Source organism: Emys orbicularis, chromosome 16 (genome assembly GCF_028017835.1).
Source record: "Emys orbicularis isolate rEmyOrb1 chromosome 16, rEmyOrb1.hap1, whole genome shotgun sequence".
NCBI classification, from domain to species: domain Eukaryota; kingdom Metazoa; phylum Chordata; order Testudines; family Emydidae; genus Emys; species Emys orbicularis.
Window position 1 is genome coordinate 32,971,144 of NC_088698.1, and position 27,153 is coordinate 32,998,296.

The 27,153-nt window shown below is 46.9% G+C and overlaps 1 protein-coding gene across 1 annotated transcript in view; it reads right to left on the reverse strand.

The window, feature by feature from the left end:
- TTC28 (tetratricopeptide repeat domain 28) overlaps nt 1-27,153 on the reverse strand; it is a 422,455-nt gene that overhangs the window by 125,052 nt on the left and 270,250 nt on the right. Inside the window, exons 4-5 of the mRNA XM_065417993.1 lie at nt 26,240-26,512; nt 23,011-23,141 (exon numbers count right to left, since the gene is read on the reverse strand). Coding sequence (XP_065274065.1) covers nt 23,011-23,141; nt 26,240-26,512 — 404 coding nt within the window. The remainder of the gene's footprint in view (nt 1-23,010; nt 23,142-26,239; nt 26,513-27,153) is intronic.

Below are 27,153 nucleotides of genomic sequence, written 5' to 3' on the forward strand. Positions count from 1 at the left end.
GCTCTAGGAATTTCTCTGGCCTGGATTATTCAGGAGGTCAGACTAGAAGATCACAATGAACCCTTCTAGCCTCGGAATTTATGCATGTATTACAAAAATAAATAAGTCCCCATAGCTGTACTGTACCCGAGAATGTTCTTACAGTTGCATAATTCACAGTCCCTGTCTGAATTCAGACACACAGATTATGCCTGTTAGACAGCAGCTGTATTTCACTAACTCTCTTGCCAGCAAGTGTGATCTTTGTCACAGACTATGGACTATTATCCCTGGACAATGTTTCATCTTGACAATACTTCGATGTCAGCATGAGCCCCCGTCATTCCCTAGTGCTAGTGTCCTTTGCAGAGAAAGGTGTTCAGGTGACCTCTCTCACCTCCTGGGTAGGGAGCCAGGGAGCGTTCCTTCCTGCATTCTAAGATTCCCCAGCCTGTTGAGCCCTTTCACAGAAACCCAGAACTTTTAGGGCCTTTGGTTTTTATTGTTTAAGAAATATCCCAGACTAAATGATTAAGACTCTTCACCTGTACTATTAATCACTGTCAGTTCTGATCATCTTATTCCACATCCTCCTCCCCATATGACAGGCCACTTGCATCCCCTAATATAGTCAAGGGACTTACATAAGGGATGAATTTGGTCATGTATTTAGTTTGACTTGGAGAATCACAAGACCAGTGAGTTTCTAGTCACTTCCTGTCTACACTAGGGATGCTTTAAAAAAATGCCCACTGTTGCTAACTCTGGTTCAGCTGCTCTGGGGCTGACACGGGCTGTAAGGGCAAGTGATAAGGGAGAAGGGTCAGAGAGGAGCGAGCAGGGAGCGCAGTCTTTGGGGGAAGAGGTGTCTGGGAGCAGGGCCTTCGGGAGAAGGGGTGGGGCCACAGTTCGGGCACTGATGCCCCCCCACACACACACTTTTAGGGAGCTTCCACCATTCTTGGGCTGACAGCATTCAGCACGCCAGTGTAAGCAGAGCAGGCTGTCACAACCATTTAAGCACTGTGACACCTATGTGTAATCAGAGTAGGTCTACTTGACCTGTACTTAAATAGCAACAGTAGCCACTAGCCCAGCTACACCAAGGCACTGAATAGACCTTTGCAATGGGGAGAAAATGGGTAGAGAGGGCCTTACATGCTCTTTGTCATTGCAAGAACCCAAGGCTGCAAACAATGTGAAGCAAACACTCCTGGGGGAGATGTGAGAACCTCTTCTCTTTGCATTCTTCTCATTCACCCCCGGCCCAGCCTGAGCCCAGCCCCACTTCTCATTCATCCCCGGCCCAGCCTGAGCCCAGCCCCACTTCTCATTCATCCCTGGACGAGCCTGAGCCCAGCCCCACTTCTCATTCATCCCCGGCCCAGCCTGAACCCAGCCCCACTTCTCATTCATCCCTGGACCAGAGCCAGTCTTTTTTAAAAACAAAAACAACTAAATTTTGGTCCTAAAATGTGACTTTGCTCCTTTAAACTCATTTCACCTAAAGCTAAAAATAGAGAACTCTAATAATCACGAAGGCTAAGATTTGTCAAGGATATTTTTAGTAAAAGTCACGGACAGGTCACGGCCAATAATGAAAAATTCACAGAAGCCGTGACCTGTCCCTGACTTTTACTAAAAATATCTGTGACTAAATGGGGAGCCTGGGCAGCTGTGTCGGGGCTGGGAGCCCCTGGGGCCCCAACCACTGAAAGGCTCCCTGAGCTCCAGGGTCCTCCTCTGCTGGCGGCTCTAAGCTGTGGGGTCCCCCCTACCTCCCACGGGGGCCTGGAGCTGCAGGGGTTCACCTGTCACCAGCAGTCGCCAGGAGCTCTGGGGTTCCCCCATGCTGCCCAGGAGCTCCGGGGATTCTCCCGTGCCGAGGTTCCCCCTGAAGGTGGCAGGGGACCCTGCGATTCCCAGCCAGCGATGGCTGAAGTCACAGAGGTCTTTGGAAGTCATGGATTCCGTGACTTCCATGACTAAATCACAGCCTTAATAATCACTAATGGGCCTGAGTGCTGCCCCATGACGACACCAGACTGTTTCCTACAGAAAGGCGGGAAAAGCCTGGATGGAGGAGAATAGACTAAGCCACCAAACCATCATTTTATACTGTAGCTCTGAGCACCAGAACGCTGACTCTGGCCAGGAGGTTTGATTACGTTCAGTCAGTGATTTTGAGCACCAAGTGCTCCACAGAAGATGCTATGGTGGAGGATGACACCAACTTGGGCTTTAGCAGCCTACGTTTTTCTATAACCCCAAGAAGCAGATGTAGTACAAGGGGAACAGGGAAGGAGAGCAGCAGGTGGGAACATTAGGGTTAAAACTTTCTGCAAAGCATTAAAACATTTGGCAAAGCAAAACCAGAGGTCACCAGTTCAAGCAGAGAAGCCTCTGCAACTGCTGCTTATTACACAATGGGAGTTGTATGGCTTTGACTCTTACAATAGCTAACACTCCCTTGCAGTCATTTATATCTGACACAAATGTTTATTTAGCCCAGCTACTGACTTTGTAAATTAGGGATTTTATGCAAACAATAGTTCTGAGCCACTAAACTAGAAAAAGAGAATTTTCCACACTGCAGCAGGGCTAAATTAATGGATCCTTCAAAGTAATATGTTCATTATCCAATTTGTTTCTTTGATCTTTTCCCATTCACTTCAAAGTGTCTCTGTACTAATCTCCCACGCACACGAAGTTCCCAGTCACCCAGACGGAATGACAAGGAGCAGCCCTATGAACGCTGTGAGTTCCCTAAGCACTCTGTTTTGAGCAGTCTTTCACAGAACTTCTCTACAAACTACTGTGTGCACGAAAAGGTGCCAGATTGACAGCCGTGGAGATCCTGACCCTCTCTTTACCAACAGAGCAGCACAGACCTCAGCAATTTAGCCATCCTCCCCAGTTATTCACATCCATGCCTCAACCCCCGAGGCATGGGTCTGTGGGAGAGGGCAGGTCAGTTTCCATGGCCCCTTTAATCTGGGGCACATCTGTTGAGCATGTCAACAAAAGGGGTTCAACCGTGATGATAGTTTTACTAAACTGAACACTGGTCCATGTAAACAGATCCTAGACCCATCTACACAACACATATGGGTGCCACTGAACAGCCATCAAAGGGAAAGGACTGCTGGTCGCTACCTACCTGATCCAAATTGGCACCAGTGACCTGGAGGTGAAAGGTTCCATATGTGCCATCCCATCTCATCTTCTCTCTCTTCTTGTAAACCTAACTGGCCATATTTTGGGGATGGCAAAGCCCCAGCACCTACCCCATTCAAGCAAGCATCAGCAATCACAAGTGCGTAGCCAGACTTCTCTCTTTGACCAACAAGCACAAAGAACTATCAGTGGGAGCATGTTGATTCAACAGGCATGTGTGCAGTTTTGTGAGTGTTCCCACTGCCCCCCCATTCTGAAAATCTTGCAAATGGTATAAGAATTTTGCTGCCACATGAACTATCTGAGGCAGGTTCTGTTCTCTGGATAAATTCTCTCCCACCACTCAGGAGAGGGACTCCTATTTGCAAACATGTGGTTTGCTTTTGAACATCTGTTCCATCACAGACCAGAAGATACCATGTTTCCAACATGTGTATAATGGTCACTGGTTGTAAATTACACAAATTCTGGCATTTGAAACACATTTTGGGGCTGCTCCCCAAGGAACAAGAAAGTGTTTGACAATCCAGGATTATTTATTGTAGAACAGCATCTTGGACTGTTAAATCTAATGACAACTTGCACAAAATACACAAGAATACCACGTGCAAGAGGCAACCTCCTACACTGCACTATGGGTTTGCAAAGACAGAGTCTGCAGCAGGCTTTATTCTCTGTTTCAGTTTCACCAAGCCCCAGTGTTTGGAGATAGAACACACAGGGTGAGAGGGCAAATCCTTACACTATCATCACTGTCAGCATTGCAAAGGGGCACAGAAAAGACTGCCCTTTAGGAGTGGGCATTGCTCCCTTTCTCAGGCCTGAGGGAGTCCAGTGCACTCTGCAGTTGACTAGAACAGTGTGCAATGACCTCTGCCCTGCTTTTGGACAAATGAACAAGCAATAGAGCTGGTGAAAAACAAAGGCTCATTTGTGCACTCCCAAGGCCCCAGCTTCGCACCCATGCCTCAGGGGGTGTGCACACAAGAAGGTTTGAAAATTCAAACTAGAGCTTAGTTAATGCCCAGGATGGCCAGCACCATAGCAGAGGCCCACCAGTGCCAGCACGTTCCTTCACTACTTGCCGGCAAACTTCCTGTAGCATTTCTGAATTAACCACTTTTGCAGACGCTGGAAAGGGCAGCCTCTTGGTTCTCTGCATCTATCTGGGAATTCTACACCCTCCCCAAAAAATCATATTTGTCAAAAGCAAAGTTAAGCCCTGAGCTGGGGTTACAGGCCAAAGTGCATCACATTCTCTCTCACACACAGAAGTGATAAGCATGTTTTACAAACTGCTCCAAATGGATAAAAATATTCAATCTGAGAGGATGTGCTAAAAACAGCTGAAGAGAAGGGATTGTTCTGAGGGATATTAATCAGCAGTCAGCAATGAAAGCCCCCTAGAATCCAGCCACAGGGCTGTATTCTTGTGTGGTAATGCACATGGATCAGAGAAATGATCCAGTTCTGTGAGCAGTGTCCTGTTCTTGGGGACTACTACAAAGCAAACTGGCCCCCCGGTATGCCATCAAAAGCCAGCGGTATTACAGTGAATAGAATCCCTCTCTGTGGAAAGGTAACAACTGGAGTTTCTGCAGGTGAAACTCATCTGGCTTGTTCGGTCCTGCAACTCCTCACTATCCCCAGGTGGCTCTTCCCTATCAGGCCACATGTGCCTGCTGCCCCACCCCAGTCAGAGTGGGACACTGCAGAGGTTTCTGGCCAGGGGAGTGATGCTTCTCTGTTAAAACAGTTTCACCACCTCCTGGATTTTCAACCTCTTTGCTCCACCGCTAAAACCCAGAAAGCGCTTTCCTGCCTAACTTTGCTGTTAATGACTATGAATGTAACCTCAGCTGCGGGTGCCAAGAATAAGGCCGAGGTCTCAAAAAGCAGCTGAATTTCCCCACCAGCTCCTTGGCAAGTCCGCTTCTATGATCCAAGAATCTAATTTTGGCAAATCAAAGTAGAAAAAAATTCACTCTATAGAAAATCTGTCCAAAGGGAGTAAAATAAATAACCTGCCTCCGATCCTAATGGAGCCAGTTACCAGGGCAAGTCACACTGTAGGCACTGAGAACAGGCCCAAATGGCTCCAGAGACAGCAAACTCCAGAGCTGCATACAAGGGACTGACTGGCAGCTCCAAAATAAGCAAATCATTAGAGTGCCTCATAATTCCGTCTCCGTTACCCAGGGCATTTGGCGCGTGGCACAGAAACTCACTGGGGCACAAGGAAAACACAAGACTATCAAGATTTGCTGGGATTATGCACGTGAACGGAATGACTGGAGGCTCTGTTCAGAATGGGGCCTTTATTCCCCAAAACTTTGTAACTCAATGAAATCAGTTAGAGGGCTGCCAAATTACAATGTGTTTGTCTGGTGTGTCATTCATTACACTTGCCATCCTTCCGAAATGATCCATGTCCAACATGATCATGTAACAATGCAGGGGAGAGATCAAATCTCCGGGGGAATGAAGACTGTAATACTGTTTGCTTGGCTGCAACAAAACCCTTCCAAAATGATTCTTCTAAATTTGAGTTCTTGTATTTCATTCTGCTTGTACCAGAAAAGCTGTGTCCAATCCCAATTCCCCTCCAGAGCCCAGGGCAGACTCTGTCAGCTCAACATGTCGAAATCTACTGCACACTTTAGATATTTAGCCAGATTGGTAGGGATGACCTTTTCGGGGTGGTTTATTTCACAGGAAAGCAATGGGGAACCACTTAGTCTAAGACACAGACAAGATGTCCTTGCAATATTTTTAGCAATTAAACCCTCAAGCACATTCATTGTCTTCAAAAGACACACGCTGCAGATAAACTTGCTTCAGTATCCAGCAGGCTCAGAACAAGCACGCCCACCTCCCACCTCCAGTTGCCACCCCAGGGAGTCCAGGCTCTCTCTGGCTCAGCAACAGTCCAAGGCAAGCAGGCTCGTGACATTAGATTCTACAATGTCAGCCTGGTCACTGAAATGTGTCCATCTGGTGCAGAGGTCACTGAGAATCACAAATGGGAAGGAAGACATGTTGGCGTGGCAGCCCGTGATCACAGTAATGCATAATTAGCAACAAGAGAATGCTGATCTCCAGCTTGTTCTCTAGCCCTTTCCCTTGAAAATAGCTGCTTCTAGGGCAAACCCGGATTGAGAATGACTGGCCTCCTCCAAGGCAATGCAGGGATGAGGCGATCTATTCCCAGCCCCCAGGCCAGCCTGAAGGGGCAGATGCACTATCCTGGCATCTGGATGCTGTGTCTGCCTGGCCTCCCTCTCCTTCTCCGAATCATGCTAGGAAACCGAAGAAGTGGGTTGTAGCCCACGAAAGCTTATGCTCTAATAAATTTGTTAGTCTCTAAGGTGCCACAAGTACTCCTGTTATTTTTCTAGGAAACAGACTCTCTCAGCCAAACTTGAGCCATGTGAGCTTTTGTTTCCATTTTGCTCCCTGGGGAGAGGTCAGGTAATAAACAATCTTTTCTTCCTACCCCAGTTCCTTTCATTTCTTCACACCCAGAAGAGAGGGATACTATCGCTATAATAAAAGGCCCAATTCAGTTTTAAACGTGCTAGCCAGTAAATACACAAATGCTGCCAGCACCCAGTGGCTTTCTGGCAGCATTCTGCTGCCCCAAAGCGCTGCATTGGCAACACGCTTTCACACAAGCACTAATTTTATTATAGCTAGTTTATGATTTTGCCTCATTTCCCTTCTATTTTTAAATGCAGGGCTGTAATAGAAGGCGTCTGAAGGCCTCAGAGACAGAGGAGCGATTACACTGTGGAGCCTCTGTGGTATCAGTGGCCTTTGCAAGACAAGAATTCAAATGCCATGTCAGGCAGCATTTGAATCCTGAATCCCTGAGGGGAACTTGGCTACCCAACAAGAAACATACGGCTCCACAGTCTTCCTTTTCCTTTTAATTTCTACTTACAAGACCCTGTGGCTGCTCCACACTCTTTCCAGTCTGCTCCCGAGCAACAATTACAGACCGAACGGCTTGGAACAGACGGGCATCAGAATGGGCCCTTGAATGCAGAGCATGTGGACAGCTAGCGCAGCGCCCCAGCTTGCAGCATGACAGAGCAGCAGCAAATGCTGCCAGCAGGATTCAATCATGAGCAAAGGGAAACTGCTTCTCTGCATCACACCAAGTGCCACTCGGAGCATCAGCAGGGAAAATTCTGGATCCAGATAAGAGAGAGGCAGAGCCAGACAAACGGGGAGACACGCAGGGGAGGGGACAGTTTCCAGTGATACTTACACACCGAAGAGGGAGGGTGGAGCAGCACCAAAACCTTTCATAAGTGGTTTAGCCTACTGATCCCCAGCCCAGCTGGCCCTGGCCCTGCTTCTCACCATGATCATGTTTACGGCATGAGTGCTCAGACTGTGCCAGTGCTGCACAAACAGGGACGCACCCAGTCCATGCCCCAAAGGGCTCACAAGCCAAAGAAGAGCGGACAAAAGGAGGGGAGAAAAGGGTGCAACAAACATACATAATGGTCAGGTGATGATGGGCACACAGCTGGCTGGTTCCATGCTTTGATATGCACGGACACACACAATCAGTGGACATTGTTAACTGTAATAATTATCACTATAATTTCTTATAGGCATCACCAAAAAAGTCGATCTTAACAAGTAGATTTCAATGCGGGGCTGTTAGCGGTCTTGCGAGCCCATAAACCCGGCTGACTGTCCCAGAGCTCACCCAGTGTCATGAAAATACTCACAGCAGTTGTGTGCAGCTCCTGTTTATTATACCTCCTCCAACTGCAGTATCACAAAACAACCACCCTAGCACTTTGCATTACAGAGGCCAGCGGAGCAGGGGAAGAATTTGCTTTTCTGGTCAAGATGCAGCAGCCTGGGAGCAGGCTTCTGTTCGGTGTTAAAAATGAAGTAACCGAGGTAGTAACAGTTCAATAGGACTAATAATATGGTGAAAAGTTACAACACCACTTAAATGCGCCTCCAATCCACTCCACCAACACCCCAGTCCCACCACCCCAGGGAAGGCCCCTGCATGGCACAAGCTAGTAATAGAGGAGGTCAATTTAATTATTCTCTATCTCAAGGAAACCTGCCCCCTTCGCACTATTGGACAAATAACAAATTCAAATGCCAAACTTGGAAACCCATACTTGGAGCCCAAGCCCTGTCCACTACACCAAGCATCACACCGAGTGATACAAGCAAAACACCGACATGTCAAACACTCTGATAACCACAGGAACCCTAAATCTCTGTAGCCCACGAAAGCTGATGCTCTAATAAATTTGTTAGTCTCTAAGGTGCCAAAAGTACTCCTGTTCTTTTTGCTAAATACCTAGAGTGGACTGAAACATACTGGAAGAAAGTATTAGCTCAGAGCAGGTTAATATGCATTAACCATCACCCAACAGCAAATCCTACATGGCATGTAGTCTGAGTCAAGTATGAGAGAGCGGTACAAATGAAACAGGCAGATATGGGAGAGTACTAGCACGACCAGCACTCCTGTGATATCTCTGAATGCGGTAAGTGCATTCAACCGCATGTAACTCTAAAAGCAGCAGCCCTTGCTGCGGTTTTAAATCTGTGAAGAAACAAATGTACTAGTACAGTATAAACAATACATAACCTGTGTGCAACATTTAGAGCCAAACAAAGCCATATAAGGCACCCAGGCTGCCTTACGATTGAGGAACCAGGCTGAACTCTGGAAAGTAACATTTGTAAAACAATTCCTCCTAGCGTTAGAAACTTCAGTTGAAAACCTCCCCAATCAGCTACAGTTTTCTTAGTACAAGGTTGTATGCAGCTTGATTTATAGTCACCTTTCTCAAACCGTGTTACCTATCACAGGACATGGGAAATGGGCTTCATTAACAAACAGCCTGACTAAACATGTAGTATTTGGCTTTTCTCCTCCATAATGCCAGGCCCTGGACAGATGAGCTAGAGGTAGAAGGAGAAGCTTTGAAAGCTGAATCCATTGTTTCCACCAGCTACACTGGTCTGGGTCTTTATCTTCTTAATCCCCGGACACATATTGGCTAGTCTCTTTCATGGCTTTAACTAGACCAATTTAACGCGTGGCAATCAGTGTGCCTTATCTACCCTAAACTTTACACACGTTAGAGTGTCTTCACTGCCAAAAAAGTGTGTGTGTGTGTGGGGGGGGGGGGATCACACAAGATGAAACAATGTACATTAGCTATCTCACTGTAAAATCGTTACTGGAGACAAAATTCGGGAGGTTTTAACAACAGTGTAGCTTGGCGAGGTCAACACTATACCCCCCACCAATGGCTGACCTGGCCCAGATACACCGCAGTCATGGGCAGTGGGTGAACCCCCGCTTTGGGGAGGCTAGCCCACTGCCCCCCACTTTTGCCCGAGCGCCGCTCCCCCCACCCCTCCCCAGCGCCAGCTCGGCCCCAGCGCTTGGCCAAGCCGCCTCAATCCCCCACCAGACAACCCCCCCTCCCCACCTGCCCGCTCACCTCCTCATTCCCCTGCCAGGACCCCCCCCACCACCACCTGCCGCTGGCTTGCCGCATCCTTCCTCACTCCCCCGCCCCCAAGGAGGTGTAACGATTTTTTTTTTCCTGACCAGAAGACTTCGGGGAGCCTTACAATATAATGACTCTGAAACCTGTCATTATGCAAGGCACTGCATTTAGCCGTATGGAGTGGAAATCCATCAACTTCATGAAAAAACTCGTACAGATACAGACAGACATCATCTTCCTTTCCAAATGCAAGCAGATGGACATCATACCAAAAGGACTAAAGGTAAAAAATCCATTACAATCTACATATCACACAGACTATGCTGAGAGACTGTGTCACACACTCTCAAAGAAACTGCGAAACCACCTGATCAGCATCCTATACAACAAACAGGGAAAGATTAAGAATGAGCTCTCAAAACTGGATACTCTCATAAGAAACCAACCTTCCACACAAACTTCCTCATGGATAGACTTTACAAAAACTAGACAAGCCATTTACAAGACAAACTTTGCCTCTCTACAAAGGAAAAAGGACACTAAACTATCTAAACTGCTACATGCCACAAGGAGCCACAACAGTAGTTCCCTTAACCCACCCAGCAATATTGTTAACCTTTCCAGCTATACTCTTAGCCCAGCAGAAGAGTCTGTCCTATCTCGGGGCCTCTCCTTTTGTCCCTCCAGACCCACGAACATGATACAGTTCTGCGGTGACCTAGAATCCTACTTTCGACGTCTCCGACTCAAAGAATATTTCCAACATACCTCTGAACAGCATACTAACCCACAGAATCCCCCCTACCAGCACTACAAACAAAAGGATTCTGCGTGGACTCCTCCGGACGGTCGAAACAACAGACTGGATTTCTACATAGATTGCTTCCGTCAACGTGCAAAGGCTGAAATTGTGGATAAGCAACATCACTTGCCCCATAACCTCAGCCATGCTGAACACAACGCCATCTACAGCCTCAGAAACAACCCTGACATCATTATCAAAAAGGCTGACAAAGGAGGTGCTGTCGTCATCATGAATAAATTGGAATATGACCAAGAGGCTGCTAGACAGCTCTCTAACACCACATTCTACAGGCCATTATCCTCTGATCCCACTGAGGATTACCTAAAGAAACTACACCATCTGCTAAAAAAACTCCCTGACAAAGCAAAGGAACAAATCTGTTCAGACACATGCCTAGAACCCCGACCAGGGACATTCTATTTGCTACCCAAGATCCATAAACCTGGAAATCCTGGACGCCCCATCATCTCAGGCATTGGCACCCTAACATCAGGCTTGTCTGGTTATGTGGACTCTCTCCTCAGACCCTACGCTACCAGCACTCCTAGCTATCTTCGAGATACTACTGACTTCCTGAGGAAACTAGAATCCATCGGTGATCTTCCAGAAAACACCATCCTGGCCACTATGGACGTAGAAGCCCTCTACACCAATATTCCACACACAGATGGACTACAAGCTATCAGGAACAGTATCCCCGATAATGTCACAGCTAACCTAGTGGCTGAACTCTGTGACTTTGTCCTCACCCACAACTATTTCACATTTGGGGACAATATATACCTTCAAGTCAGCGGCACTGCTATGGGTACCCGCATGGCCCCGCAGTATGCCAACATTTTTATGGCTGACTTAGAACAACGCTTCCTTAGCTCTCGTCCCCTAACGCCCCTACTCTACTTGCGCTACATTGATGACATCTTCATCATCTGGACCCATGGAAAAGAAGCCCTTGAGGAATTCCACCATGATTTCAATAATTTCCATCCCACCATCAACCTCAGCCTAGATCAATCCACACAAGCGGTCCATTTCCTGGACACTACTGTGCTAATAAGCGATGGTCACATAAATACCACCCTGTACCGGAAACCTACTGACCGCTACACTTACCTACATGCCTCCAGCTTCCATCCAGGACACACCACACGATCCATTGTCTACAGCCAAGCTCTAAGATATAACCGCATTTGCTCCAATCCCTCAGATAGAGACAAGCACCTACAAGATCTCTATCAAGCATTCTTAAAACTACAATACCCACCTGCTGAAGTGAAAAAACAGATTGACAGAGCCAGACGAGTACCCAGAAGTCACCTCCTACAAGACAGGGCCAACAAAGAAAATAACAGAACACCACTAGCTGTCACCTTCAGCCCCCAACTAAAACCTCTCCAGCGCATCATCAGAGATCTACAACCTATCCTGAAAGATGATCCTTTACTCTCACAGATCTTGGGAGACAGACCTGTCCTCGCTTACAGACAACCCCCCAACCTAAAGCAAATACTCACCAGCAACCACACATCACTGAACAAAAACACTGACCCAGGAACCTATCCTTGTAACAAAGCCCGATGCCAACTCTGTCCACATATCTATTCAAGTGACACCATCATAGGGCCTAATCACATCAGCTATACCATCAGTGGCTCGTTCACCTGCACATCTACCAATGTGATATATGCCATCATGTGCCAGCAATGCCCCTCTGCCATGTACATTGGCCAAACCGGACAGTCTCTACGCAAAAGAATTAATGGACACAAATCTGACATCAGGAATCATAATACTCAAAAACCAGTGGGAGAACACTTTAACCTGTCTGGCCATTCTTTGACAGACCTGCGGGTGGCTATCTTAAAACAGAAAAACTTCAAAAACAGACTCCAACGAGAGACTGCTGAGCTGGAATTGATATGCAAACTAGACACAATCAACTCAGGGCTAAATAGGGATTGGGAATGGCTGAGCCATTACAAACATTGAATCTATCTCCCCTTGTAAGTATTTTCACACTTGCTTCTTATCAAACTGTCTGTACTGAACCATCTTGATTATCACTTCAAAAGTTTTTTTTCTCTTACTTAATTGGCCTCTCAGAGTTGGTAAGACAACTCCCACCTGTTCATGCTCTCTGTATGTGTGTGTATATATATCTCCTCAATATATGGTTCACTCTATATGCATCCGAAGAAGTGGGTTGTAGCCCACGAAAGCTTATGCTCTAATAAATTTGTTAGTCTCTAAGGTGCCACAAGTACTCCTGTTATTTTTACAATATACCCCCTCCCACTGGGTTCCCCCTTAAGCCCGTCTATCAGAGCTGGAACAAAAGAACCCACCACTCGAATATAAACTTACAACAATACTTTATTTACTAAAGGAGAAGGAAGGAAGTGTGTGGGTGGGGGGAACTGTATGACGGACTCTGGAGATTTGGTATAGAAAACACACACATGCACATACACTCGATAAAGCAAAGGTGTTCCTTTTCCAGGTGCTGATGACGGAGAGGCTGCAGATTCTGGATCAACGAAATCAACGATGAACACCAACGGTGGATCACAGGCGTAGAAGACAGGTCTGTAACCCTATCTCAGACCCCTCCCTATCCCTCGCTGCGTCGTCTATGGCTGTAAGTCTGAGCTAACTAACCGGACCGAGTCCGCGCATGCAGGTCTCCTTCCCAAAAGCAAACATCACACAAACCCCAAAACGTTTAGTGAGTGGCTACTGCAGTCAGTAACCAGTGTGCAAGGGGGTGCCACACCACGCAGAGAAAGCGAGCATTGGACACCTGAGCCCCCAAAGACTCAAGAGCCCTTGGCCCCTCCCCTTATCTGCCTTTATAGGAACCTGTCGCTTAGCAACAACAGATTCCTGCTCTTTCTACTTTCCTGCCCTTTCTACTTTTCCGCCTTTTGCTCAGCATAGGGGAACAAGAACCTGTCACAACATGGAGGTCACCTTGTTCTTATCCCAGACCAAGATGGCCACCTAATAAACAATACTTAAAACCCCACTTTGGTATGTATCTTTCCCAATAATTTGGCAGGGGTGAAGCTGTGACTAACAGAGGGATGCGGCAAGCAGCGGGGACCTCCAAAGGGTGGAGGGTTGGAGTGGAGGAAGATTTACCAGGCTTGGCAGTAGGGTGACCAGACAGCAAGTGTGAAAAATCAGGACAGGGGATGGGGGGTAATAAGAGCCTATATAAGAAAAAGACCCAAAAATCGGGACTGTCCCGATTGGTCACCCTACATGGCAAGCAGCAGCAGCAGTTGGTGGGGGCCTTGGGGAAGGGGCCCATGGCCCAGGTGTTTGGCGACGGCTTGGTGGCGGCTGAGCCTATTATACCTGCCACCCATGCCCACAGTAAAATCTACAGAGCCCTGTTTGCAGTAGGATTTACAGCGAGATGGTTCTGGCATGTTCAGTATCTCACTCAAAAACACACCTTTTATAGGAGTGAAGATATAGCCCTAATTAGCACACATTTAACACAGGCGAACATCACACCTGAAATCCCCGCCTAAACAAGGACTTAGAAAGTAGCAACCCTTGTTACTGCCCCTTGCCCCTGAATGCAAACAGCAGCACACCTGCTCTCCAAGGAACTACAGTGATCAAGGTCTGGTCTGCTCTACAGACTTACATTGGTGTAACTACGTTGCTCAGGGGTGTGAAAAATCCACACCCTGAGCAAGAGTTATACCAGCTTAACCCTGGTGTAGACAGCGCTATGTCAGCAGGAGAGCTTCTCACCGTGACACAGCTACCGCCTCTCATGGAGGTGGATTAACTAAGCTGACGGGAGAAGCTCTCCCACTGGCACAGGAGCGTCTTCACTTGAGCACCACAGCTACACCAATGCAGTGTCTTAAGTGTAGACCTGTCCCAAGAAACAAACAGCCTAGGAGATTTATCTATCACCTGCCTTTTCCTAAGCAGAGACCGCAGGGGATAAAGGGGGTCGGGGGCCAAATCTACCTCACCAGAGGTACACCAAAGATTAATTTAACACTTTAGTTACAAGCCTGCCTAGGCTCAGCTCCTTCCCACGTATTATCACTCCCCTAGAAAATCAGGCAGAATCATCTCCATTCAGGGTGGAAATCCATTTCAGTTCTCCCTGGGACACTGCCCCAGTCATTGCAGCTGGTCCCAGAAAATAAATTATATTATATTTCCATTAGCTAAATACGCTCAGCTATGACTGTCACAGGTAACCCCAGACGTGTATATTTAACCCTTAATTATTTCTGCCCTGGATTTTTAGGCCAGAAGGGACCATTATGATCCTCTAGTCCGACCTCCTGAAGAGCACAGGCCATAAAATTTCACAAGTCCTGCATCAAGTCCACAACTTCTGGTTGGGCTAGAGCTGATCTTTCAGAAAGATGCCTAGTCTTTAGAATCCACTTCCTTGGTAAGTTGTTCTAGTGATTAATTACCTCTTATTTCTAGCCTACATTTGTCTAATTTCAGCTTCCAGTTATTGGTGCTTCTAGTCCCTTTGTCTGCCAGATGAAACAACCCTCCTACTCTCAGATATCTTCTCCCCGGGTTCTTACAGACTGTACCCAAGTCACCTCTTAGCCATCTCTTGGATAAACTACGTAGACTGAGCTACATTAGTGTCTCACAGTATGGCAGTCCCCCTCCCCACACCACAACTTCTGTGATGTGTAACAGTCAAATTAAAATATTATTAATTTTAATGTAATAAAATAATAATAATATAGAGAGACAAGGTAGGTGGGTACGGTAATATCTTTTGCTGGACCAACTTCTTTTATTTAAGCTTAAACTTAAACTTCTTTCATATAAGCCTAAATTCATAACTTTGCTAGATACTAAAAATCATGGACTGAAAAGAGACATTGGATTTATGGCTGCTTACAACAATCCCCACCAGCTGCTTTTTTCCCCTTTCCCCTTCCCTGCCTCCCTATCACTGGGAAGGGTGTTAATGGGCCACATCACCTTGAATAGTCCCTTGAACTATGTGTTAACTACTTATGCTAAACTATCTGTTCCACTTAGCTGTGACTCTCATACACCACGCCACAGCCCACTTTGAGGAGAACAGAGGTGCTCATGAGACAGAGAAGCAACAAAAGAGGAAAGAAAGGGCACAACACTCCAGCCAACAACTATGTCTCCTCCAAGATCACACCTGTCACTTCTGTGGGAAAATCTGCAGGGCAAGAAATGGGCTCCCCAGCCACTTAAAACTCACCAATGAACCTCTTTGGCAGACATCATCCTCGCACTGAGGGATAGCCAAAGAAGACCTTTCCCAGACCTGAGGAGGAACTCTGTGTCAGCTCGAAAGCTTGTCTCTGGCTATATCTACACTACGCACCTTTTAGTGACACAGCTGTGCTGCTAAAAGGCGCACAGTATAGCCACTGTTTGTCGGCGGGAGAGAGCTCTCCCGCGGACAAAAAACTTCCACCCCCAAAGAGCAGCAGTAGCTTTGATGGCGGGAGCGCTGTTCACACCGGCGCTTTTCATCAGCAAAACTTTTGTCATTCGGAGGGGTGGGGGGGTGTTTTTTTTTACACCCCTGAATGACAAAAAGTTTTGTCATTCAGGTTCCAGAGTAGACAAAGCCTCTCTCACCAACAGAAGTTAGTCCAATAATAGATATTACCTCACCCACCTTGTCTGTCTAATATCCTAGGATGAACACAGCTACAACAACACTGCCTACAACAACAACAGACCTACATATATATGCACTGAGCTCCCCACTCAATCCAAACAAAGTGCCTGGTGCATGGAACTCCTGTTTGTAACCCTCCAGCCCTATGCAAAGAACAACACTGGAGGGCAGGGCAGGCTGGCTGGCGCTTGGTTATTTTTCTTAGCAAGACAGTCACAGTCACGGTGTGTATCCCTGCCTTACGAAGAGAAAACACAGGAGATGTGACAAAAAAGTGAAACTGTAGCCTAGGATTTGTGCAGCTACTCACCACTGAATGTTCTAACACCAAGGAAACAAATTCACGGCAGGCAGGTGGCTTAGAGACCAGTTCCTTCCTTCAGCCATTAGTGATCCCAGAAACATACAGCAGGTCATCTTTTCAAGGCAGAGGCAGTTAAACTCTAACTGCCCCCAGCTGGCTGTGAACTTGCCAGGAAATGCAAAGAAAGTCCAAAATCAACCCCCCACCATCTCAGGATGTCATATTTCATCTCTGTGGTCAATGAAACAGGTCAAGAGCTGACTAGTGCTAAAGGTGCTATCCTGAACTGAGCTCACACACTCACACGCACACACTCACACGCACACACACTAACTCAGTGCTCTGGGGCATCTGACCTTCGACACAGCCAAATGGTTCCCATGGCTGCTTGGTATTCAATGAAGCTGCACAGCCTCCGGCATGTCGGCTAGCTAAGTGGCCAAGCCATGTGCTATTTACCTAGAGTGGGATTTAAGCTAAGCTTCAGTAATTCTTCCTTTGCAGTCTCAGTGCTCACCTCCTGCGTTCATCTTTTCTCTGGAATGCGATGAAGAAAGAAATAACTGCCCTGCTAGATTATCCTGGCTGTTCTAGTTTTCCCACCCCAACTTTTCTGTACTGTGCATCTTTTTGAAGATCCAACTGATGCAGGGTGTATACTGCAGAGGCCTCTAATTCTTTATTCCAGAACCCTAAAAACACAATGCCCAAGCAGGCAAGGCAGGGTGAATAGGGTTTGCCCAGTTTCTGATTTACTGACTGTTTATACTTTTAAAATCTTTTATTCTCTTGATAAATCCTATAAAGAGTATTTCATAAGAACATAAGAATGGCCCTACTGGGTCAGACCAAAGGTCCATCTAGCCCAGTATCCTGTCTTTCGACAGTGGCCAATGCCAGGTGCCCCAGAGGGAATGAACAGAACAGGGAATCATCAAGTGATCCATCCCCTATCGCCCATTCCCAGCTTCTGGCAAACGGAGGCTAGGGACATCATTCCTGCCCATCCTGGCTAATAGCCATTGATGGACATGTACTTATCTAGTTCTTTTTTGAACCCTGTTATGGTCTTGGCCTTCACAACATCCTCTGGCAAAGAGTTCCACAGGTTGACTGTGTGTTGTGTGAAGAAATACTTCCTTTTATTTGTTTTAAACATGCTGCCTATTAATTTCATTTGATGACCCCTAATTCTTGTGTTATGAGAAGTAGTAAACCACACTTCCTTACCTACTTTCTCTACACCTGCCATGATTTTATAGGCCTCAATCGTATCTCCCCTTAGCTGTCTCTTTTCCAAGCTGAAAAGTCACAGTTTTATTAATTTCTCCTCATACGGCAGCCATTACATACGCCTAATCATTTTTGTTGCCCTTAATTCTGAACCTTTTCCAATTCCAATATATCTTTTTTGAGATGGGGCGACCACATCTGCACACAAGTATTCAAGATACCATGGATTTATATAGAGGCAACATGATATTATTTTCTGTCCTAATATCTATCCCTTTCTTAATTATTCCCAGCATTCTGTTCACTTTTTTGACTACCGCTGCACACTGAGTGGATGTTTTCAGAGAACTATCCACAATGACTCCAAGATCTCTTTCCTGAGTGGTAACAGCTAATTTAGACCCCATCATTTTATATGTATAGTTGGGATTATACTTTCCAATGTGCATTACTTTGCATTTATCAACATTAAATTTCATCTGCCATTTTGTTGACCAGTCACACAGTTTTGAGAGATCATTTTGTAGCTTTTTGCAATCTGCCTGGGTCTTAACTGATTTCACCTGATCTTGCTGGCCAACTCCAGCAGCAGAATCAGAGCCAGCAATTTTCAGGTTTATCTAACCTCACTTCACCCAGTTGCAGCCAAACCTCCCTGATGAAATTTGCTTCATCTGTGATCTCTAGTCACAGGATGTATGGCTGGCAGACTGAAGTGGAGGTCAGAAATGAACACTGAGAGGCAAACCTAACCATGCTACAGGACCAGAAGAGACTTTATAATTGTTTCTGATGATCTTGGTAAATCATGATATAATTATTGAGACCCTTAAATTACAGGGGGAGACAGATTTGTAACATCACATTTCTGAAACCCATGTCCTTTTCATCTGCAGCAGAAAGAGAGACTGTTCCTATAATCTGAGTGATTGTAATTCAGACACTTGCATCCTGTGTAATTGTCCAAATAGTGTGGGGGGGGGGGGGGATTTCTAGTTGTTAAAGAGAGTCCGTTCCTCATGAGTGGGACTCAAATTCAGATTGAGCACCATAAAGACAAATGTGGCACCTGTTTATTTATTCAACTGGAACCATGGAAACTCCAGACAACAGTCAGGACCACCCAGTGTACCTGGCTGGGGAGCCAGTGGGGCAGGCACCTGCCACCAGGGATGATGCAGTAACACAAGGCCATGCAAGAATTTCACTTCTTACCTTGGTGTCTATTCAATTGCCATAGCAGATATAATCCCTCCTCGTGAACACTAATGAGGAAAATAAACTGCTGGTAGCCAAATAGATTCTTAACCTGCTATAGATACAGTATCATTACTGGCAATGGAAAGTACTGAGCTCTACACACCACAAGCAACTCCCTCACACTTTCCATTACGTATTGCTTTTACATTGGGAATCTGAATCCTGCTAGGACAGGGTTAGTGAAACAGAGACTCCAGTCACCTGCTGCTGCTTCCATCCCAGTCACCTGAACACACAACCATGCTCACTGCTCTGGTATCTCAGGGGGAAATCCTGGAGGCATGTTAATCCCCTGCTGCTCTCTCTTCAGTTTCTGTCTGAGGGTCTACTGGAGTCATGTTAATTTCTAGTCCACTCTAATTCCTGACGTCTCTTTGGGTGCATGCTGGTGAAGACACGTTAATGCCAAGCCTTTTAAAAAAACAAAAACAAAACCACCACACACACGCACACTCTTACATGTGTCTGTTTGGGAAAACCACATTAACCCCAGCTTGTCCCTCTCCTATCACACACTGCCACCTCCAAAGGCAGAATCATCTGCTAACACATTCTCTTTGAGGGGGAAGAGGCCCTGCACTTTACGGGTCACAATATACACTGCTGTTAACAGGAGCTGCACAAACTCTCTCTCCTTCTCTAAAGAAGCTACTGTACGTTTTCCATCACCAGGGAGAAAAGTCTTTCATCCATCTCACTAGCCCACCTGTCCCCTGTCAGCTGATGGAAGTTTTCCTGACATCCAGGTTACAGGGAGAAGAGAGAGGCCCTGGATCTTGCAGATACAAAGCCCCCTGGAACTATTTTCTGGGCCGATGGGCTATTAGATCTAGCAGAAGCCTGTGGTGCACTCATTGTTACAGAGGCTTCAGAAGCCAATACTCCCTGTGAGGACAGAGGGCTCTGGTACAAAGGAGCATTTTTACCTTCTAAGCCAATTCCCTGTACAGCTGGAGGTAAAACAATTACCTCATTACAGTCACACACACAACTGCCTTCTAGTGGAATTCACAGCAACACCATTGCAACTTTAGAATAATATTCATGTTCTAAAAACGTCTGCAACGGAGGCCAAGAAAAACAGCTTTGTGTTCAGAGGAAGCTCTGTGGTCAAAATGATGTCATCAGAAAGCGCCAAATTAATTTCCTGTGGTTACATCCTACAGGAAATCCAAGAGGCTCAGCTTTCTCACAAACCCAAGTAGCCATTTGTTGTCAGTAACGGTTAATTATGTACCCAGATGTGTCATAAATTGAAAACTATTGTGAATAAGCTTCATTCCCCTGAATTCTAGAGCACAGGGTTTCAATACAAAACACTCTTGGATTCAGGGCATTAGCCTCAGACAAAATAAAACCCACCCAGCTCAGCTTCTGGGAATTGTTTCCATTACTGGTCTAATGTTAATGAAACAGAGCACTCAGCACTCGCTACTCAGGATCACTTCTCAGATGAGCTACTCTGTGTTCTAGCTCTCTCTCTAGGTTCTGACATGGCCTCCCTCACCATGGTGCCTGAGCCCTTTCCCAATATTGCAAAGTGTACACATCCGATGTAGTTCTCTTCCCCACCAGTCAGCAACGTCTGGGCTTTGCTTCTGTATTATGCCCTTTTGTTTGTTTTGGGTGGCAGTGCTCCTGGTGAGTGTCAGGGCTGGTCAGTGCGTTGCTCTGGAAGTGTGGAGGGCCCATTTCCAGCACTCAGCCAGCTACAAGACCAGCCATTAGCTCACTCGGATTCACACCATGGTCTCTGAATAGAACAAAAAACCCCAGTGAAGGAGCTGTCGTAGACCAAGAATTAGGCGGTCAAGCAAACGGTCAAAGCTGGAGTCAGTAGCCTGGGGTGGGCTGTAGAAGCAGGAAACTGAACAAGGCAGGACTCAGGAGTCAGGCGAGAAGGCAAAGTCCAGTGTAGCAGCAAGCCAGGGATCACCTAGTTACTCGGATATCTTCCCGTGCTTCCTTCTGGCTGAAAGGGTGAGTCTTAGCCAACTGGAGAGGCTGGACATCTCCAATTGGGAGCTTTGTGGGCGACACTTATGGTGAGCTAGGACCCACCAGCCCACACTCCCTGCTTGCTGCTGGGTGGTGGCTGCAGTCTGAGGACTGCCTGGGAGACCCGGGGACCCAGGTTCAAGATTTGCGATCCCTCACATGAGCTCTGCATCAGAGGCCAGGAAATCCAACCTGCCTGGCAGGCTCCCGTGTATGTGGTGAATGCAGTGCATACATTTCTAGGTAGCAGCCATTGGCTGTGTAACTCCAGATGACACCGAGCTGTCCTAGCAGCCTACCTAACATCTGGAGCATAGGTAGGCTTTGGGCGCCTGGCACTACTAGGCTGGGAGCCTGAGCTCACTCACTGGGGGAACCGTCAGAGACTTCCAACTCCAACCTCCTTTAGCACCCTCTGGCTCCATTAGCATTTACACCAGGCCCTAGACTTCCCCTTGATATCCAGGTGGCAGCTGCTTCCCTCCTCCAACAATCAGCATCACTATCTGCCCATGGTCCTCCTCACACCGCTCTTCCTTACATCTCCATCAGCTTCTGGGGTCAGCCCTGCAGAGCCCATGGGGCTGCTGAGAAATACCCCAGGAAGAGCTGCAGCTATGTAGACTGGCCACTTACAACGCACAGGGAGCCCTAGTCAGCACAGCTATAAAAAGAGGATGGGGAACAGCTTCCCAGGCATGTGTGAACGGAAACAGGGAATCAGAAAGTGATTGGGGAAATTTTCCAGATGGTAAATAATCATGAAATTATCTGGCAGCTCCCTGCTCCCAACCACAGATCCTCCATTACCCACTGCAGGATGCATTTCCTAACAGCTTACACATCAGTAAACTTGGCAGCCACCTAAAATGGGGCTTCACAGCCAAGCACTGGTATGGTCACTCTTACACCCTCAACTACATCTGGCCCCAAAGACACCCCTTTCCCCCCACTCACAGACTCAAACCTGGCCTCAAACACAATCTCACACACACTCATGCCCTCTCACCTACAATTTGCCTTCAACCATATCCACTCACCCTCAACCTCCCTTCAATTCCCCCCAATCCTACCCCCTGTAAACGCTCACTGTAAGTTCCTGAACTATTGGATACAAAATCTTTTGTTCCAGAAAGTACACTAAAATGATGCCTCTGTCCTTACAGTGAACTCTCAGAGGTTAGCTCTCGGGACATACACTCCTCAAAGATCCCTTAGCCTGCATACAGTACACTCCTCTGAGCTGGCAGAAGGCCCAGTTTAACACCTGAGAGGCTGTAGGGTAAATACCAAGGAGATTCAGATGAAGTAAATAACAGCCAGCAACACCAACACTGCAGTCATTTTATACTTTCTGGATTGCTAAATCAATCATACTTGCTTATTTACATATAACTGTTGTATGCTTTCTGTCCCCCCCTATCCCCGCGCTTTGTATGTTGCTTGTTTTATTAAGTCTGGGAGCTCCTTGGAGAAGGGAGTGTCTTGTATTGCATGGATGGAAAGCGCATAGCACATGGTGCGTGCTAGTGCACTCCAAATGAATAGTAGTAGTAGCAGCTAGAGGCCCCACCCAAGGCCAGGGCCCTTTGTGCTAGGTGCTGTGCATACACATAGTAAGAGCAGTCTCTGCCCCACAGAGTCTCCAGTCTAAACTGACAGGACAGACAAAGTGTGGGAGGGAACAGAGGCAGAGAGAGGTGACATGACTTGCCCAAGGTCACATAGCAGGTTAGAGACAGGCCGAGATGGGAACAGAACCAAAGTCTCCTGATGCCCAAGCCTATGCACTATCCACTGGACCATGCTGTCTCCATAATAGCAATCAGAGAATCACAGACTCGTAGGACTGGCAGGGACTCAAGAGGTCTCTAGTCCCGTCCCCTGCACTCAGGGCAGGATTAAGTATCATGTTACATGTCAGGTGGACAAGAAGTTACATAACTTCAAATTTCCCAGAGGGGCAAAGGGGCAGGCAGGGATTCTCGGGATCTCAAGGGGATGTTCTGTGCTTCTCCAGAAAGCCACACAGTGCCAGTTCCCAATCCAGTCTATTTAGCAAGGTTCCTACCTCTCTGTCCTTGAGTTTCATGGCGAGCACCAGCTGATGTCTGTGGTTAGTAAGGGCCTCCCGGTAATTTCCTTTGGAGAAGAATGCGGAGCCCAGATTCCCATGAGCTCGGCATTCTCCCGTCTGGTCACCTGAGTCACATGCAAACAAAACAAAAGTTAGCTAACGAAGGGTCTTTGGAAGATTCCAGCCAAGAGAGTGGAACACATCATGCAAGGGATGCTCCATTGGGAGAGCCAGGTTCAGACCAAACCTGGCCACAGACTCAGTACGCAGCCAAAGTTCTCCTCTCTTCCCAGTCCTTGAAGAGGGAAGCAGACAATTCTCCAAATTAACTCCCAGACTCCACTTTAATGTAACCTTAGACCCCTCTTTGGCTTAACACCTTGGTAACAGCCTCACTTTTTTTCATGTTTACTTGTTGTTGAAGATGTGAGCAATCTGTGTCCATGAAAATGCAGGTCTGGATTGGACAGGCTTGGTCCAGGCATAGTGCTGACAAGCACTGGGCCAGCTTTCTCAGCAAACACCCCCTGCTCACCCCCCACACACACACACACCTCTGCTAATGCCCCCAAGTCCTGCCCTGCAGCACACCTGCTATTCCATTTCGGAGTCCTCACATAGCTCGCCCAACTTCTCTAACCACTGATCTTCAGCAGTGACACCCCCAACCCCTGTGGTTCCACACCCTGCGGGCAATGCCCTCCAATCCGGGCCTATAGCACCCCTAAGTAAAGTACATCCCACCTGGCATGGTAACCTTTACCCAGGGATCTTCCCAGTCAGCCCCTCCATCTCCATCTCTGCCAATGTCCCTCCCTCGCGACCTGTTCTTTCTCTCGCTAGTCCAGTCCTGAACCACTTTGGAGAAGAGACTAACAGCCATGTCAAACTGTGCCACAGTGCTTGGCGATTTCACCATCAGACCAGTGTCTTAGCTCTGACAAGGGTCTGTGCCAGATATTTCAGAGAAATCTTTAAGAAACCACAAAAGAGGGAAATTCTATCCCTGCCAAGATTTTATGTTCAATCCAGTCCAGTGTGACTGTGGATACTCTCAGCCTTTCCTTTTCTGGGTTCTGCTAAGCTCTGTGCTTGAATTATATCTTGTAGCAGTGAGCTCAACCAGTTAAGTATACATTGTGCTAAGTAGTATTTCATTCTACCAATATTAAAGTTGTGGCTTTTCAATTTCACTGCATTTCCCTTCTTGTGTTATGGGACAGTGAATAGCAGTGTCCAATCTACCTCCTCTGCATTGTTTATTGCTCTGCACAATTCGCATCTCCCTTCTTATTTGCCCCCACTCTAACTAAACAATCCCAGTTTTTCCAATCTCTCTCCATATGACAGTCATTCTAGGCCTCTAATTATTTCTGTCATCCACCTCAGAACCCTCTCTATTTCTGCTTTATCCTTTGAGATAGGAAAACCAGGAACGAACATACTATTTCAGGTGACGGCATGCCATTGACTTACATAATGGGTTTAATTGTTATTTTCCATCAAATTCCTGTGAACACTAATATCTTGTTTGCTTTTTCGACTGCTACTGCACAGTGAGCAGTGGTTTCATTGAGCGGCCCACAATGATGCCCCAGTCTCTCTCCTGAGTTATTACAACTACTTCAAAATCCTGTGAGGTGCCGTTGGCCTAGTCCACATTACAAACTTTTGCCAGCATATGTCTATTGGGTAGGGATGGGGAGAAAACCACACCCCTAACTGACACAGCGATGCCAGCAAAAATACTAGTGCAGACCAATGTTCCCTCTAATTTTTTCCATCCCTGCGTGGAATGAATTTTATGTGCACCAATATCGAGGTAATGTGTATGTGCGCCACCAGTAGAAACAAAAAACCTAGATATAATATATATATTTTTAAAAGTTACCATAGGGATTACTCCAGCCAGGACAAGTTAGGCATTTTAGGGCTCACTACTCAAAGAATTAAATTTAAGCATAAGAAATAAAAAAAAATATGAAATGCACAGACCAGTCAAAAAACTAAAACAACAGCACTTCGAAAGAATAAAATTACAGAGAATATATGTGCATTGCAGGAAGTACCAACAACAACAACACAAGTATCTGTTGGGAGGTGAGTGTGAAAGACACTGTGTGTGAGTGCGTGTTTGTGTGTATGTGCGAGAGAGAGAGAGAGAGAGAGAGCATGCACGCGAGACAGCGAGCATGTGTGAGAGAGAGAGAGAGAGACCGAGACAGTGTGTGTGCGCGTGCGTGAGAGACAGACAGACAGACACACACACACAGAGTGTGTGTGTGTGTGTGCTGGCTTCTGGAGAAGCGTATGAGAGACCATGCGTTGTCTCTTTAAGCAGAGCGGCACTCGCCAGTCTGTAAGCTCGTTCAGACCGCAGCAGCCGCCAGCAGCTCCGTCTAACTCCCGAGCCCTGTCCGCCCCTCCCCCGTTTTGCGGAGATGGGGTACGTGGGCAAGGGGATACCCTGACATCAGCACCTCCCTTCCACCACCACCCCCTCCAGCAAGCAGGAGTGTCCCGGGAACAGCTGTCCAGGGGCTCCAAGGCAAAGGGCAGGAGCAGCAGAGCAGCGAGGGGGAGGCACCTAAACACAAGTTGCCGGATGTGCGCAGCTCAACTTGAGTGACTCTTGCGCGGCTGCGCAGCTTAGAGGGAACACTGGTGCAGACCCAGTTATACCAGCAAGATAGTCCTGCTGCCATGACACATCCTTTGGGGGATGTGGTTTCATTAAGCCAAAAGCAGAACTTTTGTCAGTATAAGCTGTGTCTCCACTAGGGCACGTTGCCAGCATAGCTACACTGGTTTAACTATGGCAGCAAAGCATTTGTAGTGTAGACAAGCCCTGAGTAGTTGAGATTATTTGAGCACACACCTCACTTTACCCTGCAAACGATATACTGTTAGGTTTATGACCTAATGAAAGTTGTGTGCCCAAGTCTCTGGAGGGGAAAAGCCAGTTCACAGACACACGATGCCACAAAGAAATCCCTTGAGTGTCCCTTTAGCACGTACCTGGGATCCCCATAACCCACCTCACACATTCTGTTGCAAGTAAGAACATTGTTTGCATGGCTCAGCAGCCTGTGAAATGGCGCAGCAGCTTCAGCACTAAAGATGCTTCCCTTCATTTATCCCACTGCCATTCCTGTTAATTTGCTCCATTTATATCAATTCAGCACTAAACCAGGGATTAAGTGAGTGAAAATGAGAACGCTACCTAATGTCTTGGCTACATCCAAGTCCTGCTGCATGTATCCGGTGCTTTTCTCTGTGTTCCCAAGAGACCAGTAAGCACTGCTCAGAGCAGAGAACACGGATCCCCTCAGCTTCAGGCTGCAAGTGCCGATCTTCAGGGCAGCTTCTAACACAACCACAGAGGCACCATGGTGGCCTGCAGTCAGGAGCTCCTGGCCAACCACCGATACCACCACAAAGGGGCTCTTGTCCAGCTTCATCTTCTGAAGTTGCTGATAAGTTGGCTCGAGTGACTCTAAAATAAGGAAGGAAAGGCAGAATTACTCCATAGGCCAAAGGTACACAAGCATCCTGAAGTCAGTCCATTAACACCCATGAGAGGCGAATGACAAAGTGACACATGAATTTTGTAACATGCAGCTATTTTGTAACATGTATTCAATGGCACATCTAGAAATATCAGCTATTTAGGTGTCACAGTCCTGCACTTTGCACATCAAGAGCAAGAGAGAAGGAGAAAATTAACTGGGATAAACCCACCGAAAAGGGAAAGCAGCAACTCAGCAACAAGGAACCCATTCAGATCGGCTTAACTGGTCACAAGAACAAGGAGGAGTATCAGGTGCCCCTGGACTGTAGGTGCTATGCTGAGTGGCCAAACTGGACCTAGGATAGCCACTGCTGCTGGAGTGCAGTTATACTAAATTGTTTTATTAGTCCCATGAAGCCTGCCATAGTATGTCCCTTAAAGGACAATAATAAAGCAGCTCTCTAGGCAACCATACGGTGTTAAAATGTAATTTTTAAAAATTAGGATGGTTGCACTTCTTGACAAGGCTGCTCTCGCCTGAATCAACATAACCATGGCAACCTGAGAAAGCCATTTGTGCCATACTTTTATTATTTCTGCCTACAATTATTAACTGTATGTACAGC